Source organism: Rhododendron vialii, chromosome 12a (genome assembly GCF_030253575.1).
Source record: "Rhododendron vialii isolate Sample 1 chromosome 12a, ASM3025357v1".
NCBI lineage: Eukaryota > Viridiplantae > Streptophyta > Magnoliopsida > Ericales > Ericaceae > Rhododendron > Rhododendron vialii.
Window position 1 is genome coordinate 5,380,567 of NC_080568.1, and position 19,130 is coordinate 5,399,696.

Here is a 19,130-nt window from a genome sequence, read left to right on the forward strand (position 1 = left end):
GTGAAACCGTTCTGAACCAAGGGTTGAACCGGTGACCCACCAAAACCGGAGGCGGGTCACTCAAACCGTTGGGTAAATTTTTAACTATTTGTTGATTTGAGAAAGGCTCGGATGTTGCTATCCACACAGATTTCTGTACATAGATTTCAATGTGGGACTAAGGGTCCCACACGAATAATCCGAGCCATTCATTAAATGTAAAACATTTTTTCAATGGTCCACGCGAAAAATCAGCTCAATCCGTTACTTATAGAGGCTCGATCCAATCATCTAACTTTTCATTCGAATTTCAAGATAATGAAAAGTTAGATGATTGGATCGAGCATCTATATGTATCGGATTGAGCTGATTTTTTATGGAGCCCCTTGAAAAAATATTTTACATTTAATGAACGGTTTGGATTGTTTGTGTGGGACCCTTAGTGGGCCCCACATAATGATCTGTGCATGATATGTATATGAAAAGTCTGCTTGAAAAAACACCAGGACAAGCAAACTTTTGGGTAAAGCCAAGTTTAGCCAATTCTTCCCATTTCATGCATGTTATTCTTAGCTTATTTTACCCCTGTATTATTTTATGTAATAATTTTATTTTTTCCATATTAAAATATATATAGTTATGACATAATTATGACGTCATGGTTCAATAGCGGTTGAACCGGTGACCTGTCCGCCTGGTCCCGTTTCCAATTCGTCCACCGGTCCGGGTTTCAAAACATTGTGTAGCTGTATTCTAGTAGTAATATGTTGGAGATAAAGACAAAACACCGATATGAAAAGAAAAGATTTATATATATATAGATGTACTTACACCAGTTGAAAAGGAAAGGCTCTTGTGCACATGTAGGAAACAAAGTCCAACAATCGAAAGGTCAAACAAACCTATGTAAAGAAACTCACATAATGGAAGAATATGGCAAAATCTTACTTGTTTAGTAAAATTATTTTCTTCGATTTTTAAAACTTGAATCATTAATTTCTGAAAAAAATGTCAAAAAAGTTTTTGCCTCAAGTATTTGTTGAACTTACTAAAATTGTGCCAGCAGTACCGTTATTTAATCACAGCTGAGCTTGTCCTTCAAGGCTTCAACGTACCCAGAGAGCTCGGGCACGCTGCATAAGATTAGGGTTTTGATTTTGAGAACGTAGGGGTAAGTTTTGAATGAAACTTGAAAGATTGGATCCATCACTAACGCATATCCAATGGACCAATGGACATAATTTTTTGCAAGGGCAGTCGAAAAATTATTTGAAAACTAATGGACGATTTGGATTATTTGTGTGAGACCCAAAAGTGAGCCCCACGGGCCGATATTCATTTTCTATACAATACACTTTCTGTACCGTTATCATTATTGTAGATAAAATCATCAAATATTTTTTGTGCTTCCATGCATAGCACGAGTACCGTGCTTGTAAATACCATCCCTATGTGTAGAAAGAAAAAAGAAAAAAATACAAAAACAAAGACTTCTGGGTCAATTGGTGGTTTGCATTAAAAAAATCAAGGTGGCCAAGAGCCGTTAGGCCCGTAACTATAATCTATAGGTAACATGATGGAGATAAGGACGAAAGACCAGTATATAAAAAGAAAAGGTTTATGCGTCTTGATGTACCTACACTAGTTGAAAGGGGAAGCGTCTTGTGCATGTATATACAACGAAGTTCAACAATGAAAACGCCAATCACACTCGATAGAGTACAACTCGTGTAAGAAACTCCATACTGGGAAGAATCTATAAAAAACTTACATGTTTTTTATAAATAATTTTCCTCAATTTTTAGAACTTGAATCATTATTGTTTGGAGTAAATGGTACATAGTTTATATTTGGTTGTCTTAAGTATTATTTTTTGCTTTTGCCTTTTGCATTCGTTAATCCACCACAACATTATATATCTCAGGTTTTTATAGTTGCATGTACTTCCTTTGCTTACTTCTTTGATTCAATTGAGAGATCTCAAATAGAATCTAGTGTATTTGTTCATGGTTTTGTTACTTTTGTATTCTGCATGTCTGTGTTAGACCATCAAATTTTATATGCCACTCTTTTGTAGTATTATGGCACAAGTATTTGTTATCCCCTCCTTAAATCGAAATACCCAAATAAAAAATTTGCTTTTCGGCAGTGATATATACCGAGTATGTTTTATGTGTCAATTCTAGATGTGAAAAAATGTCCTAGGTGAGAGTGAGAATTTTTCCAGTACTATTTTGGATCTTATTTTGGATTTTGGTGACGCACGTGCTGCAATGACCGGGACAAAAGACTGTGATCCCACAACTAACTCCAGAACCCGTCCTTATGGATTGCACAGAATTAACCTTTTTCCAATCTCTCTGTTCATTTCCAACTCTGAGGTGCAATGCGAAATTTCAAAGGCTCTGATAATTATTATGATGCAAAATCTGTCTTCTCCTTGTTGGGAAATAAGTTCAAAAACTGGACCGGCCTATAAAAGTCCTCTTGTGATTATAATGCTGCTTTGGTGAACCGCATGGCCCCAACTAACGGACGAAAAGGTCCGAGCGGAAAAAGTACCCACACACTTTTGTGCGAGAGAGGAGCAATGCCTTAGATATAGCAGTGAATAAGCTCTCACCAAGCGACACTTTGTTAACCACGGGGTATTTCGACACAGTGAAAAATAACATAGGATAGGAACTAGTTTCATTTGTTGAGAGTGGAGAACATTGGAGTACTTCCCAATCAATGTCAAAATACATTTCTGATTTCCCAAATCCAGACGTGTAGGATACACTTATGGTGGTACCGGGACTTAGTTGCGAAACAGGAAAATGCAATTATGATGTACTAAGACTGATGCACACCAGAAACTTGCCATTGAAATAGAAGAAAAGAAAAAAAGTCATAACAACAAGAAGATTGACAAGTTTACGCAGCTGCAGTGATGCACTCAATTGCCTGTTTGCATATGCCAGTCATTGTTGCCTCAGGTCCATAAACCTGCAATAGAATGTAGAAATGCGATAATTCCTCATACAAGAAGTTGACAACATTTTCTACGTCAGATGTTTACATCGCAGAAAGCTGAAGCAGGAAACAAACTGGGAAACATGTTGCAAAAGTTAAATGGGAAATGGGAAACGCAAGGTGATGCAAGGTCAAATAGGATATCCATCGCAAAAAATCGCTCATGACATTGAAAACGACAGTATATGCTATAGCGTTTTCACATTCAATTAGACATTAATGGTATATTCTTTTTCAAATAAGTTTATTACAAATGTTATTTAATCTAGGAAAAACTAGCAAAAAGCATGAGAAGTGAGTTTCTCGAGAGTTTGCACAACATGTTTCAAGAGTTTTGACAAGTTTCTTTAGGATTTGTAATAGTTTTGGAAACGTCTCAAAAAAGTATCTCAAAAGTCTACCTTAATTTTTCATAAGAATTTTATCTTTGTTCCTAAAATGACAAGGAAGTGATTTCCCTCTAAAAGAGAGTTTCCGGGTAAATATGGTTATAACACCATCAGAGGCAACTTTTCATACTTAGGAGGTGTGTATTAGTACCTCAAGAGGGATACCGATTTCCTCTCCGAGTGTCCGCATTTTCGCGAGTCCCCTTTGGTAATTCGGACCTCCTCTCCTAACATATAAATGCATCCTTGCAGCTTTAAGCTTGGACTCCTGTTTCAAAAATACCAGACTCAGTTATTATAGCTCACGGTGAAAGGATGACCTTTAGAATAAGCAGAGCTTGATAATATATGAGCTCACCTTCTCCTTCAATGCTCTAATTATGCCATTAAATGTAGCTGCAACATCAGTGAAGTTAGCAATTCCTCCTCCTATCACAAGGGCCCTCTTTTGGCCATCAGGATCTGCAGTTGCACACTGTACGGTATTCACGAGATTAAATCCAAAGTTATACAGTAGAAAAAGAACAAAATTTCGGAAGTTCTAACAATCTATTAGAGCATCTCCAATGGTGCCAAATCCATTTTTCCCTCAACCCATCAGGACCTGGATCACTTGGATAACTTCATGGAGATTCAAACAGTATAAATAACACTGCTCAATTGCTCATGCAGTAAAAAATTGGCTTTGACGTTCTTTTTGGCCTAAGATAAGAAACGCCAAAGCCAATTTTTGGCTCAGCAATTCACAAGCCAGTACAGGTCTTTTTTACAGGTCTTTTTTAGACCTCTTACCAAATTATGGCTTTTTGGTAAGAGAAAATGGCTGCCAATGTGATGCTCTTCGGCATACTAAAGGAAGCAGTGTTGTCTTTGTTATTTTGTGTGAGATAGTATACTACTAATTTGGCCCGATTTTGTTGCACAATATCGAATTTGAAAGTAGTTCTTACATCGATTACAACTCTAGCATACTGCAACACCTCCTCTTCATTGGGTGCTCCGCTGTATTCAGCATAGTTCCCAAGCTCAGAAGCAAAGCCAAGATCCCCAACCTGGTCAAGAAAACTAGTTAGATATACGAAGCAAGCCAAATTACTATCTTAATCTATAGTAAAGCTTGAAAACCATACTGTATCTGCGTAGATGACACTAGCACCTCCTCCAGCTACCATTGTCCAGATTCGCCCCTTCGGGTTCAAAACTGTGAACTTCAATGATGCACTTGTCTGGAAGAAATAACAAATCCGGACGTCAAATAAAGTTGTTTTGTGTGAGGTCATAGGGTTGAAAATAAACAGCATGTGATTTAATTAGCTGTCACAAGACTCCCAAATCAGAAGCCCACCCAATCGAAGGAAAAGGGCCACCAAAAACGTAGGATTTTGCAACAGAAATTTCAAGTTTCAAAGGAATAAACCCACAGCTCTTGGATTTCACCAGATAACAACACTAGGATTGAAGAAGAGTTGGGGGGAAAAAAACCCTCTAATCTGACATTTTTCATAAAGGTAGGATTTATCAGCGGGTGAAAACAGATAGCGGAGGCAGTAGTGATGCATCAATTTGTACCTTTTCGTCTAGCCCATGAATAAAGCTCTCAGTAGGACTCATAACTCTTCCAAATGGCATAGGAAATTCGATGTTACCCCATCTACAAAATAAAATAAAACTTTGATGATGACACCAGAGTAGAAAAGGCATCGTATAGAATCCCATGATTTCTGTGCTACAAAAGGACAATAAAACTCAAATTAGAACATACTTCTTAAAGTTCTTGAAGGCCGCAGTATCATCAAGTTCCCCTCTCATATCCAAAGGATAAGGCTTTCCGTTCACCAACGTGAAGGGATTCATCTCCATGAAAGTAAAATCCAGATCTGACAAATAGAAAATAGTCAGCAAAAGTGAATTATTATTTGTTGTTCATGTTGACTGGGACCCGGGTAACTCTAAAACGGAAATTATTTATTGTAGAATCTCAGCCTACCTAAAAATAGAGCAAAAACCTGTTTAATGAACTCCTCAATTTCACCTTTGATCTGAATGGAAGAACAGGCATCATGTTACTATTGTACATGAACAGGATACGAAGTGTCTATACCAAACAACGAGGAATCTAACATAATTACGTAATACTCCACTATGCCCACAAATTACCTCCAAGGGAAGGGTTGCAACAAGTGGAGCACATGTCTCTGATGTGAAGGCCACCCCTGTCGGGACAACTATGGTTTTAACCTAGACAAAGCAGATATATCTTCAGTAATTAGTAGGGGTATGAAATAAATAAAACCAGATAAAAGAAACCGTTTAGATTTAGAAAGAGGACTTCATTGGCTTGTAGAAATAAAGAGTAGATATCTCATTCATAATTACCTTGTCCCAGTTCTCTTCAATTTCAATTCCTCCACATTCAGAAAAACTAACGCTACACCCAAGTCGTTCTGACACAATATTGAGGTAAAACTCTTCATTGTGAGGGACGAAAGGTTCAACAATAAAAGTTGTTATGGGTCCTTTGCATCCTCCCATCTCAACCTGTTGATCAAAATAAATGGAAATAAGTAGAACATTAATGAAAGACATGTACAAAAACAGTTGTTATTGATACTTGCTGTAAAGAAAGGAAGATTTCAACTACCTCTTTTCCAAGTCGCTCTTTGACAAAAACAGCTACTGCAGCCAAATCAAGATTCAAGGCAACTAACCCACTCTTTCCACGCTTCCCAAACAACATATCAGGTTTCACAACCAGTTTCTCTGATGAGAGCCAAGGCTCCTTCTCCACTAGCTCATTGACATCAGTTGATTCTGTAATCTGATGCAGAAGAAGAAAACAAATCTCGATTAACTCTCTTTATATCCAGAAAGATTAATTCAAGCACCTTCTGCACTTCTTATGTGAAAATAGGGGAAACGCAAAGCTACAAAGGATTTGCATGTTACTAGTAGTTATGATTACTGATCAGACCAAATTAGGAACGGTTCCAAACAATCAAGCATGCCACAGAATATTAGGAAAAGACATTAGATGGTTTTAAACATTGCACGCAGTAGGAGTTTATCTTGCCAACATGCAAGGGATTAATTGTAAAGAGACAATATCATACTTTGAAAAATGTAATGTTTCTTCCTTTTAGGATGTCACTCTTAATAGTGGCTCAATGGTCTTAATTGACACTTGCGCAATCTTTCCGTAATTGTGCCAAGGTCCAGTTTCAATTGCAACATGCCCAAAATTCTGTTGATGCCTCCTGGACACAGATCTCTATATCAGAAAGTGTCGAGTTTCTCCAGGCCAACTAAAAGTCAAGTTTAAGATGACGATGTAGTAACATCAAGACCAAACTTCAACGCAACGACCCATAACACGTAACTTAACCACAATTATTGATGAAATCATGCACAGAGGTCAAGACTCTCTCGACCTTTAAACATAGGCTTAGAATTTTTAGATTACATGGTCAGACCAGACCTCGTAACATTCAATTCCATTTCCCAGTTACCACCCAATAGCTGAAACAATAGGTCTCTCAAGTGATTGTTGGGAGTAATACCCAAGAACTTGTAACTGTTAGTTGGGCCGATGACAACCATCATAAATCTTGGTGTCTCTTGTGTATAATTGTCCTTTATGTCTTACCTGTGTTATTGTTGTGTTCTTGAATCACACTTGACAGCACTTGGGAAAGTCTTTCTCCAACAATTACCCCAAATGGTAACGAATGCAAAGTAGGATTTACCTGAACCTTACATAAACCTAATTTCTAGTAGTTGTAGCAAATAGAATTATCTTTCCATTGACTGAAAGCTCATGCACATTTTTTTGGATAAATAAGGTACCCGGGCTAACTTACTTGCACCTCGACTAGCAAGGACCCGATTAAAAATGTAACAATACCCCATATAGACTGGCCTATAAGAGTTGATAGCATAAAGGAGATTTCAAACCGAGACCTAATAGGGAGCAAACTATGGGCATTGAACACCACGCCAAGCCTGTTGGTTAAGTTTGTGCAAAATTAGCACCAAATAATTCACGTGAAGGTACGTTTGTAAGACCCACACTTGTGAGACAAGTCCAACAGTTGTCCCAGACAATTACCGGAGAGGATCACTCCCATAATTGAACAAACGATAGCCCGACTTTCCATTTTTCGAAAATAAGGACCTGGGTTCATTCTAAATTTCTAATCCTAGGTCCGGTTTCCCACCTCCTAGGTTGGATAAACTTGGATTTCTTGCATCCACTAAAAAAAAGAACAGAATCCATTCCCAAGACCACACTCAATTCCAGAAACTCAATCAATCACAGGGGATTCATGAAATAGATCTGCAAAGAAATAAAGCCAAAATGAAAGAAATTTGCACGCACTTGTGCCGATTTAATTCCCAATTCCTTTCCAGCAAGCCTCTTGTAGTGTTCCTTCAACAATCTCTTGGAATCATACTCTCTGATCTTCTTCCTTGCCATTTCTCTTCAACCTGCACAGAAAAAAACCCACCAATCCTCAAAGACTTATAATTTCAACTCAGATCCACATACCCAGATCACAAGATTGAACAACAAACAATGATTTTCCTCAAAACAAACAAAACCCAAATCATATCAGCAAACAAAAAGCATAATGACACTCTCAAACAACAAATATATCTATATACATACATATACATATATATTTAGAGCGAAATACAAATATTTAATGTACAGATTTAACCAAAAAAAACTGAACAGATTTATCAACAGCGTGGCAAGAGAGATCTGGGCTTGGAATTAGAGAAATAATGAAACAAAAAATTGAGAAATTAATTACCGTTTGAAAGAGAGTGGGGAACTCGAGAGTGGGAGGAGGCTTTGGGCACTTGTGAGAGAGATACAACACCAACCGCAATCCCAGAGCTTTGATGGGTCTATTTATAATCGAGTATTTGGGGGGTTTTCCATCATTATTTTATGTAACAAAACCACAAAATTGACTTGGTTTGTTGAATAGATTAGAGAAAATATGCATGTATCTATATATCATCATATCTATAGCATGTAGAAATTCCGCGGGAAGGTATGAACATGCAAATGCGCAGACCTACCTACCCATAAATGACCAACCGGTAAAACTGCACATTGTTACTTAATTTTTATTTTTTTAAAAATTTAGAGTAGGCCTACCAAATGAACCAACTAGCTTTAGCTCGGCTCGACTTTTGATTTTTTCAAACTCGTGAATATAAGCCAAGCTCAATCACGTTTTTTGTATGAATTCAAGACAAGCATAAGCATATAAATGTTGGGCACGATAGGCTCAGAACAAATGGGTCATTCAATAAATATTACAATGTAGGAAATAAATATCTCAAAATATGAGATTTGAGTCAGCCTTTCGTATAGATATTTTCACCAATTTTACGGCACTATTACATTGAGATAGAAAAACTCCTATGTGAAATATGAAAATTGGGAGTTTGTTTTCCTTTTTGCTATAGATGATTTTAAGACAAATTTGAGGTTTTAACTTGATGAAAGGTAGCTATAGTAAACCGAATTTTATATCTATGCAAAGTTTTTTGGCCTAGATTAGTTATGCTGGTTCTTTTTTAAGACTTTAAATTAGCTTACTTCATTTTGAAATTTAATGATCGAGCTTCATCTTAAACTCAATCTTGAAAGTTCGAAATGCCACGAGTTTAATTAAATTCAAACTTAAAAGCTTGAGATTGATATTTATATTTCACGAACCAAGTCAAACTTATCACGAACACAAAACTTTACATGCAAGCCAAGCTTGACCGTTAAGTCTCAAAAAAAAAATTAAGCTCAAGCCAAACTTGAACACTTGGGAGGTTTTGAACCTAAAAGACACACACATCCAGTAAATACAAGAAAATAGAATCATAGCGCAGCAATTGCAACAGGAACGGGCTTTAGCTTGATGCAAATTAGGAATTTTCCATCCACCGAGATGAGTAAATTTGTGGGTCCCGACACTGAAGCTGAAATCCCACATTGATTTTGTAATAGAAAATTTTCTGAGAAATGATATAATGCAAAACTGTTTTTGTTAGTGACCACTTTAATGGGAGGCTCGTACCATATTCAATGTGCAATTCTTTTATGTACTGAAGTTTTGACACGGAAAAAATACTTTTAGCATTATCAGTATTCACTGCCCAATTTTCTACATCATGTTTACCCGTTGTGTTCTTTGTTCTTTAATCTAACAAGACAAGCAACCTTAAAGAAAACGTCTTCCTCTAATGAAATAGACTATTTTTTTACCTCGATTTAACTTGTGGTAATGGAATTCCCAGGTTCATTTTTTAATATGCTATACTTGGAATATCTATAGTTCGAATTTGCTGCAAAAAGTTTACAACAGTGGACCCATCACAGGTTATATACAGGATTTTTGAAATCTTCATTTTATACTATGACTTACTGAACGGATCAATTATTAAAATATGTGTGTGTTCATCAAATATCGTTAATCCCTATATAGGTTTTTTCTTCTTAGACTCCGTTTCAAAATACTTTTTTAAAAAATAAGTATTTATTTTACATTTTTAAACTCCAAAATAATGTAAATAAAAAATATTTTTTTGATTTTTTTTTGCACCACATAAAAGATCTCGATGAGATCTTTCAAACAAATTCCATATTGTATATTTTAAAATTTTAGTAAATCCATTATTTTTGAGCTTGTAATTGCCTTTTTAAAAAATAAGAACTTATTTCCCGTTCCAGACAAATCAACGACTAGTACTTCATACTACTATATTTTAAAGGTAAAAGTGATTTGATTAAGTGGTTAGTGATGTTCAATTAGTATAATATCCAAACAAAAAAGAAGACCCGTAACATGAACAACCTAAACCACTATTCCTATGAGCTAAAATATGGGCAACCGCACTGCGTAGGGTATATTTTGGGTTCGGGAGGATCTAGATCTACCTCGTCATTAATCATCCAAAATTAGTTGATCAATTTAAACCGCTAATGTGTGCCTACAAGCTAAAATTCGGCCAATCGCACTATATATTTTGCATTGGAGAGGATCCAGATCGTACTCGTCGCTAAATATCTCAAAACTTGGCGGCGTGTTGAACAACTAGCTAATTGGTGGAGTACGAATTTATTATACAAGTTTTCTTAAAATATCGGACGACATACCAAACTATTCAAACATATGATATGGAGTAGTATAGAATGTTGGATTATGATACCGTAGGTCCGTATGGCAGTCCACCTAAGGAAATTTTTTTTTTTTTTTCAAAACAATAACAGATAATATTATAGATTCAAAAAATAATACATAAGAGGAAACTCTATCTCTATACAAGGGATCAAGAAACCAAACGGGAGGAGACTAGGTCCAAAAACTACACCCAACTCCAACTAAACCCACATCTCCAAATAGATGGAGTACTACAGAAAATAACAAAAAACACCTACACAAGGGTGAAAGAAGTCCCACAAACTGGGAGAAATCCCACGTAGGGGACACCAAAGAAGAGAACTAGAAGGAAAAAATATAAAAAAAAAAAGAGAAAAGAAAAACCGGTAACAGAACGGGATGGAGTCTGGCACATCAGAGTAGACTTCATCCATCAACCTAAATCTCTCACTCCGGCGGGGGAGGACGCCTCTAGCGACCACGATCTACGAAGCACTACCTTGAACAGCCGTCGGACACATGGCAAAAGAGGCGGTGGATGGTGGTTTGGAGAGGAGGAAGATGGGGGTGAAGGGAAAATAAGAGAAAACCTCAGAAATGTAGGATCGGGATATGAAAAAACCTCACAAGGAGAAGAAATCCCTCCCCTCCCGTCACCCATTGGGGCGTAAAACCCTAGGGGGGGTAAGGAGGGAGATGGGGGCGGCGGCTTTTTTACGGGTTGAGAGGGAGAAAGTGAGAGAGCGCTTAAAAAACAATCCACCTTAGGAGTTGACCAAAGTCAATAACGTACAACTCTTTCTCCCTCAAAATCATTCTAACTCTCCACATTACGCAACTCAGATTATTATTATAGTATCAACTTTGGTAGGATGTTTGCATCAGATCAAAGATGTTTAAAATTCAAGACAGTGGCTATCAAAAATTTAAATTATTTTGTCTCAAAGATGGTCGGTATATTATTTCTTTTTAGTGATTTTTTATTTTATCTTTCATAAAAAAATGTTAGGAGCAATAATTCGTATCAACGAGAAGAATTTAAAAAATATAGAAAATTTGAACCAACATTAAAAGAAATTCAACTATGAGGAGCCCACTGTCTAGCGATTCAACAAAAAAAACAAGTATTGTTTCAACCTTTTTCATATCTAGCGATTTTTTTTCCCATTTTGATCGCAACTTTTGATTTTGTAGACTTCTCCCGGCCCGTCGAGATGAATTAGTGCATAAAAATTGACGTAAATCTAACACCAATTTAGAAAAGACAAACAAAAATTTAGCAAGAACAGTGCTTAATTTCTAATATATAGTACCCTCATGACAACAAGTGAATAATCCTAATACAAGCGTCCTATACGAGTGCTATGCAAGGAAGCAAGAAAAAAAAAATCAATTATGTTTAATGTTTTATATAGCTATGGGTAAAGTCTTGCTATTAGTAGTAATAATTTAACGTTAAATGTAAAAGTTTTAATAAGAAAATGTTTAAGCATGAAAGGAAGTTCGATAGCTTTTTTCTAATTTTTTATATTTAAGTTTTGGAATTTTGAAAGTTGTAGGAAGAAAAGAAGAAAATAAATTTTATTAGGAGACTGCCACATAGGAGAGAGAATTAAGGAGAGAGCTTGGTAATTTTATTTTTGGAGTAGTATAGATTTGTCTATAAAGCCCAAAAAACTAACTTTTTGACTTTTTTGAATATTTTCAAAAATAGTAGTGTAAATTTTGTAATTTTTTACTTTTCCGATATTTTTTGTCAAAACGAACAAATAATACATAAAAATTTGACTCAAACAAACAAATACAAAATAAATTAAAAAATTTAGTCTGCAACTTGTAGTTTAGCTAAACTGAAACGGGCCAAAGTCATTGTTTGATTACAGAATCGTTGGTGCAGACAATAAGTTTCATGTTCCAAAAAATTAAAATTAAAAAATGGACAGTTTCCAATCTTGACTTTGAAGTCAAGTGTGGATGGCTCTCAATTATTTTCATACCCAGACGCTCCCTGTTTGACTTATTTACAAATTCCTCACTCACGTAGGAGAGTGCATCCCATAGGAAGAGTTGACGTGCGTAGTTTTACCGGTTAGTGTTGCATGAAGAGACTGTTCTTTACAATCGAATCCTCAAACCTATCTGTGACTTTCATGAACAATAGAACAGTTTTATCGTTGCGCAAGATCCACTTTTACAACCGGATATTTGAACTTAACTTGTGTGACCCTCAACTAATTTTGAGCGCTAAAGTTAATTGCCGAATAAGCCCTTTAAGTGCCCTTTAAGTGCTTTCTCAAGCCGATATGGCCAAAACCCTTTGGGATTAAAAAGAATCCATGTTTTACCTATTCCTTGGTACAATTGGGGGTTCCAAGTTGAATGCCTGCTTCTCCCCATTTCAAACGGAAAAAAATGGGAGAGTTTTTTTAAAGAGAATAAATTTTTTACACCGCCGGTATAAATATTTGTTTCCTCTAAATCAATTACATTGCGTCATGTTGTAAAATAGTGGTCCTAGTCAATAAAACATGGCGACGTGGTGCATTATAATTGATTAGGAGAAAATAAATGTTTACACTGGCAGTGTAAAGAATTTAATCTCTTTTTTAAAATTCTTTTATGGCATCTAAGGTTTTTACTCCAACAAGATATGAGTTTGCGATTTGAAATCTCAAAAAAAAAAATAAAAAAAATAAAAATTCATCCTCAATTAAAAGGATTTAGCTCCAATTAACATATTATTCTTGAGTTCAGCTCGATTATTGGGAAACAAACAAAAAATTAAAAAAACTGTAAGGATCAATTATTAGAATATCACTAAGATAAATAATTAAGTTCAATTGGTTCGCTTTGTCAAATATCAATTAACATAAAATTACATTATATATAAATTGACATTCTAAATAAGATCTGTTTATCTCAAAATTGATACTACTACAATCACGTACTAATTGATAGAAGTGTTTAAATTAGTGTAAAATCTTAATTCTATGCATGGCCCAACAAAACTGATGGACCCGGTCTGATTATATGTGGACGGTTCAAATCCAAGCCCGTCAACTCCGCTTCCAAAATTTTCGAAAGTTGCGGTGAAGCGAGATTATTAGGTGGCCCAGACTCCTTTTTCATCACACATTGTGACAGAGTCTATACTATTTATCTTCTCGACTTTCCAAAATGTGTGGTGAAATATTTATAGGGCATCGTGTGATAGATAATGGATTGGCCATAGCTGCGAATTCCATGTATTTTTACATGAGCTCTCTTTCTAGTCTACCCTAGCCCCTGCGGAAGAGACTTCTGAACGTTAGACTTCTCTCCATTTATACTACAACGAACAAGAAATTATTCAGTGCCACACCACTTTTTGCACCACACATCATGGGTGGGACCAACACATTTTATTGTGGGCCCCACACCATAGATAATTGAAAAGGTCTTTGGAACACCACGTAGCGATGCCTCAAAATCCTGAACAATTTTTCGCTGGCCGAAATCGGTTTTCATCAGAGAAACCGGGCCACTTCAGATTGAGTGGCTGGGCGAGGCCGAACCCAGTCCGACTCAACTGGTGCACACCTTCTTCACAGGATTCAAATTCTGCTGGGCCAACGCCCATTCTCATTGGGTTTCGGGCAATTTACAATCGGCCCGTACCCGAATCACCCGGTTCTGAATTTCAAATCATCTTTTGTTTTATTTTTCCAAAGTCAGTTCTTGCTTTCCCCTAAACACACTTTCTAGGGTTTGTATATCTCGCGATCTACACCACTGGATTTCGACTCTTCCCACCAATTCCAGGTTATTTTTATCCATGTCCGTGATCTTGTACGTCTATACTATGTATATGTTTCTGTCTTTCTTACAGTTCTTCGTTACAGGGTTGAATTTTTCGTACCCTTTTTTGATTTTTCGGACCACTAAAGGAGTATTTAGACATGGAAAAAGATGGGTTTGAGCAATTGAAGCATCAGGCAGAGGAATGGGTGCGAGAAGCGGAAAAATTGGTTCATCAGATACCCCAAACTCAACTCTACGCTGCAATTGGGGTCGTGTTGCTAACCATCTTTTTCTTCTTATTAGGTAATTCAAGCTAATCCCTTATACTTGAATCATTTCTCAGAAATGTTTGACGTGCTGGTCAATTTTTGTTCTAATTGATTCATTTACATCTTGGTTCACATTGAATGTTTTGTTGTAGTTGCTTGTTTCATTTAGGCCCAGTTTCCAAAAAACAAAAAAAAGACAACTTGGTTTTTTTTCTTTTGGTCCTTATTCAAATTTTTTTCGCATTTGTTAGTTTTGTCTCTACAAGAGGAATCAGAAAAGTTAAAATTCATGACTGTTTGTACTTTTTCTTGGATATTTTCAAAAATACTTTCAAAACTAACAAATAAAAAAATAAAAAATTGAGTGAGGACAGAGGAAAAATCCAAGTTTGTTTGGTTCATATTGTTGGTTCTGTTGAATTTTCTGCAGTATTGGAATTAACAGTTATCATCCTCTATAATTTCCCGTGGAATTGCGATTTACGTATGAACATTAAGCTCTTTTGATAGATGCAAAGAATTGATCTCACCATGATGGTGCTGTGTATGGTAGAACTTTTTTCGTTTGGTGGGGTTTGTGTGGTGGTGGGCAGCTCTTAATGATTGGACCCAAGAGCAAACTCTAGGAAAATTAAAAGGATTTTCGGAGCTCAGGGATGGCAATGAGTCTTCTGTGTGTTTGTTTCTGTTTTAGGTTAAATTGTTGTGTCGAAAGGCAATCCATTGTTAGACTTTTGCATGCCTTCGGCTAGTGTGAAATGGATTAGTTTGGTTGTAGGCCTGCCTCTTTGGTGGTTTGCTGTGTTTTTTTCTTTTTTTAATAATAAAAAAACATTACGTTAGGTTCTCTCTCTCTCAAGTGTTGTGGTGATTTATAGTTAGTGTGATGACTTCATCACTTGTTGTCGATGCCTTGATTTTTGTGTTGAATCATTTTAAAGATTCCATTATGGTTCAAGAAAATTTAGTGTATATGCTTAGTTATTGTCTGTTGTCATTGTTTGTAAATGTTTTGTTGTTTTGTTCGAGTAGAAGGTATGAAAGACTAGTTTTTCAAATCCTTTTCTCCTGCTTCACTATGCAGTTCGGTTGTTCAAGCGTGCAAAGCCCAATACCGTTGTCTTGACTGGGCTTAGCGGAAGTGGAAAAACTGTCATATTTTACCAAGTAAGCACTCATAAGTAATTTTTTGTTAGTTAGCGGGTGATTTTTTTCCCCTATTAATGACAAGAGTTGGATGAATAGTAAAGGATAAGTTGATCCACTCTTGAAGATGAACCCATTGTACGAGGGACTGAGAGGCAATGTCAATGATCCTAGGCTGAGATTTATCTCATTTCTGTGATCAACCCATTGCTTTGATTTCCCAATTTGGACAAACTGGTTTGTCAATTTGGGCCATCCCAACTAAAAGATGTTATTCATGATACTCTTACATGGTTATTCACTGTGTCTATTGTTTCTATGCTCTAGTCTATCTTTCTCTTTCTTCACTACCTCCCTTTTCTCTCTTCTTTTTATAACGGTTTTTTAAGATAACTTTAAAGCATCAACACTGGACTTGATGACCATCAAGTTGTAATTCTGCTGAATGATCAGTTGCCCTGTGTATTTCTTTCTACAAACATCTAATCTGTGCCTTGTGGATGTCAATTCGATTATTTTCCAGCTTCGAGATGGCTCGTCCCATCAGGGTACTGTAACGTCAATGGAACCAAATGAAGGCACATTTGTGCTACATTCTGAAATTAACAAGGTAATATGTTATACTTTAACCATGTCGCAACATATGCTACGCAAGTAACCTGAATTTTTTTTTGTTCGTACTTGTGGTGAGAAGTTCAGCGTTTGCATCGTTGCAATTTCTTCTCCCTCTCTTGTCTTGTTGTCGTTAAGCAGATTCTCAAACTCTAGGTTATATTATTCTCAACAACCCTCGTTTATGTTTCATGGACAGAAAGGAAAGATAAAGCCTGTCCATATTGTTGACGTTCCTGGGCATTCTCGTCTTCGGCCCAAACTAGATGAATTCTTTCCTCAAGCAGCTGGCATTGTTTTCGTTGTGGATGCTTTGGAGTTCTTGCCAAACTGTCGTGCAGCCTCAGAGTATGTGCATCATGCACTTTGTGGATTCAAACATGCAAATGAAATGACTGTATAAGGAGTCTAACATTTGATTCTTTCATGTGTAAAAGGTACCTTTATGATATTTTGACCAAAGCAATTGTTGTGAGGAAGAAAATTCCAGTACTCATCCTCTGCAACAAAGTGGATAAAGTGACAGCACATACCAAGGAGTTCATACGAAAACAACTGGAAAAAGAAATGTATGCACCGAAGCTCAATTCTTATTAGCATTTTGATGATCCTACTATTACTGCTCTGTGTTGTTATAATTATCTTATCTTTCTCAAAGGCTGGGTGGGATCAAAGAGCTGTTAAGGCTCAATTCTTCTTAGCCATTTTGATGATCCGACTATTACTGCTTTGTGCTGTTACAATTACCTTATCTTTCCCTCTCTGGTAGTTAGCGCCTAGTGTTGTTAGATGTTCATGTCTATCTCATAACCATCATTAAGTGACCTTACAATGCTTTGAATTGGATGTTTCTGCTCATTCTGAGAACTTTTTATGGCTGCTGTCATTATCTTGTCATTTGTTATGTATTTCCATTCATATCAGTCCCAAGTGCAACGTCTGCTTCTCCAGCATCGCCAATGTCTGTGTATCAATTCTTTTTTGCCAATTTCATTTTGCAGTGACAAGCTTCGGGCATCAAGAACTGCTGTTTCAGAGGCAGATGTGGCTAACGAGTACTCACTTGGTGTACCTGGTGAAGTCTTTGCATTCTCTCAGTGCCAGAACAAAGTGACTGTTGCAGAAGCTTCCGGTTTGACTGGTGAAATATCTCAGCTGGAACAGTTCGTCAGAGAGCACGTTAAGGCTTAAGTGGATATTCCACCCCCATCGTCATTTTCCGTCGTCTCTTGGAAATGGAATTAGTCTGTGTCTTTATGCTTGAGTAATTCGAAGGAAGCGGTTGATTGAACTGCAAAAACTGAAAATATGATAGGAGTTACGAAGCAGAGGTGTCCTTTCTAACTTATAGAAGGAGGTAGTTGCCATCGAGTGTATTGTTAACAGCGACGGCGTGTCTTTATTTTGGTTTGTATAATCCTTGTTTTGCCTTCAATTCTAATTGTTTTCTGTTGACAATTAAGAAGTTGGTGTCAATGGCTGCAAATTGCAAGCAAACTTTGTATCTGTTCACTCTTTCGTGCATCTAAGTCATTAACCGCTGGTGTTTTTGCGGCCATCTTCTTATTATCTTTCCTGTTGCTCTTTCTTCTGTTTAGTTTCTTATCAAGTACAATTTTCCTCCGGCTATTTTCTGTACACAGCAGTTATTCATTAAAAATGTCTTGCAACCAAGTGATAGGTTCAATGTTTAAAGTACTTAGATTTCTCGCTCAATGTTTAAGTTCAGGTTTTCTTAGTCTCTTGGTATGCCGTACCTTAACTTCGACTCCGACATAGGTGCCTTGGGATCTCCTTGTCTTTAACGTAGTACTCTCTTACAATTACATGGAAGTTGTTTATCTGCTTGTCTTAACGTAGTACATGGAAGTTGTTTATCTGCTTGTCTTAACGTAGCATAGGTGGTGTTCTACTTTTCCAAAAAGTACTTTTTTTTCAAACAAAGATAATTTTAAACTCAAATATAATAAAAATGAAAAATATTTTTTTAAATTTTTTTGCACCGTTTAAAAGATCTTAATGAGATCTATCAAACAAGATTCATATTGGTAGAAAAATTATTTGCGTAAACACATGATTTTTAAGCTTGAAATTGCCTTCTTTTTCAAAAAGTTTTTTTTCCACAAAAGTGGAACGGCCCTTATACGTCTCACAAAATTACTTATTTCGTTACTATGGTGGGTAGGATTATGGTCGTCTCATGCTCAGCTCGTGTGCCTAATAGCCAATTTCACATCTCATATATCATATATCACGGAGGTCACACATGGCCTCCTTAACCAATGTAGGATCTATAACGGGACGTGATGCCTGCCACCCTCCATGTAAAGTTCACATTGTAAACCAAATGCCACGTGGCCGAGCTGTCTCTGGCTGCCATCAACGCAGTGCCGAGCTGTATTGACCGGGCTTCCTTCTAGCTATTGCCTCAATCCTCCAGGTTCAGCCCCCTACTGAACACTCTGGCCCACTCTTGTTATGCCACGAGATGGGCTCTAGCCTTGGGCCTGGCCCAATTGGTCGGCCCAAGCCCTAATGGTTCTGTAATCCGCACTACGTGTCAACAGTGAACTCCCAACTTCGTCCTGACTGGGCATAACATTGGGGTTCCGTGAAGTGTTCTATCTGCATCTTTTCCTGTAGCTATGTTGAAAGCTCATTCCCATCTATTAACTGTCCATTTGCTGCTTTTCCTCCCGGCAAGCGTTACATTGCCAAACAGATAGTGTAATAACATACGAATTTGCCAAACAGAAATAAGAATGGGGCAT

The 19,130-nt window shown here is 36.8% G+C and overlaps 2 protein-coding genes across 4 annotated transcripts in view; one reads left to right on the plus strand and one right to left on the minus strand.

Annotated features, from left to right (window-relative positions):
- Window positions 1–2,648: 2,648 nt before the first annotated feature.
- The window catches only part of LOC131310236 (ATP-citrate synthase alpha chain protein 1), a 46,627-nt gene continuing 30,145 nt past the window's right edge, over window positions 2,649–19,130 (minus strand). The window contains exons 2-14 of the mRNA XM_058337153.1: window positions 8,198–8,215; window positions 7,759–7,868; window positions 6,025–6,201; window positions 5,760–5,921; window positions 5,541–5,621; window positions 5,371–5,422; window positions 5,146–5,260; window positions 4,953–5,034; window positions 4,514–4,609; window positions 4,334–4,435; window positions 3,742–3,858; window positions 3,535–3,651; window positions 2,649–2,967 (exon numbers count right to left, since the gene is read on the minus strand). Coding sequence (XP_058193136.1) covers window positions 2,896–2,967; window positions 3,535–3,651; window positions 3,742–3,858; window positions 4,334–4,435; window positions 4,514–4,609; window positions 4,953–5,034; window positions 5,146–5,260; window positions 5,371–5,422; window positions 5,541–5,621; window positions 5,760–5,921; window positions 6,025–6,201; window positions 7,759–7,857 — 1,272 coding nt within the window. The 5' untranslated portion in view covers window positions 7,858–7,868; window positions 8,198–8,215 and the 3' untranslated portion in view covers window positions 2,649–2,895. The remainder of the gene's footprint in view (window positions 2,968–3,534; window positions 3,652–3,741; window positions 3,859–4,333; window positions 4,436–4,513; window positions 4,610–4,952; window positions 5,035–5,145; window positions 5,261–5,370; window positions 5,423–5,540; window positions 5,622–5,759; window positions 5,922–6,024; window positions 6,202–7,758; window positions 7,869–8,197; window positions 8,216–19,130) is intronic.
- On the plus strand, window positions 14,197–17,928 carry LOC131310240 (uncharacterized). 3 transcript variants are annotated; one of them, XM_058337157.1, is made up of 7 exons: window positions 14,197–14,353; window positions 14,434–14,635; window positions 15,686–15,768; window positions 16,271–16,357; window positions 16,559–16,707; window positions 16,797–16,928; window positions 17,361–17,928. In XM_058337157.1, exons 2-7 carry the CDS (start codon window positions 14,491–14,493, stop codon window positions 17,548–17,550), a joined length of 786 nt encoding a protein of 261 aa, XP_058193140.1. In that variant the 5' UTR covers window positions 14,197–14,353; window positions 14,434–14,490; the 3' UTR covers window positions 17,551–17,928. The 3 variants fall into 3 exon arrangements, with proteins under 3 accessions (XP_058193140.1, XP_058193142.1, XP_058193141.1); XM_058337159.1 differs by having other exon boundaries at window positions 14,209–14,353; window positions 14,479–14,635; XM_058337158.1 differs by having other exon boundaries at window positions 14,342–14,380; window positions 14,479–14,635.

What these genes read in the sequence shown, in the direction of transcription:
- LOC131310240 (XM_058337157.1), top strand. Translation starts at nt 14,491, where the DNA reads ATGGAAAAAGATGGGTTTGAGCAATTGAAGCATCAGGCAGAGGAATGG. An exon ending in CATCTTTTTCTTCTTATTAG is followed by an intron (nt 14,636 to 15,685) that starts GTAATTCAAGCT and finishes TTCACTATGCAG; the next exon opens with TTCGGTTGTTCAAGCGTGCA. An exon ending in AAACAACTGGAAAAAGAAAT is followed by an intron (nt 16,929 to 17,360) that starts GTATGCACCGAA and finishes TTCATTTTGCAG; the next exon opens with TGACAAGCTTCGGGCATCAA.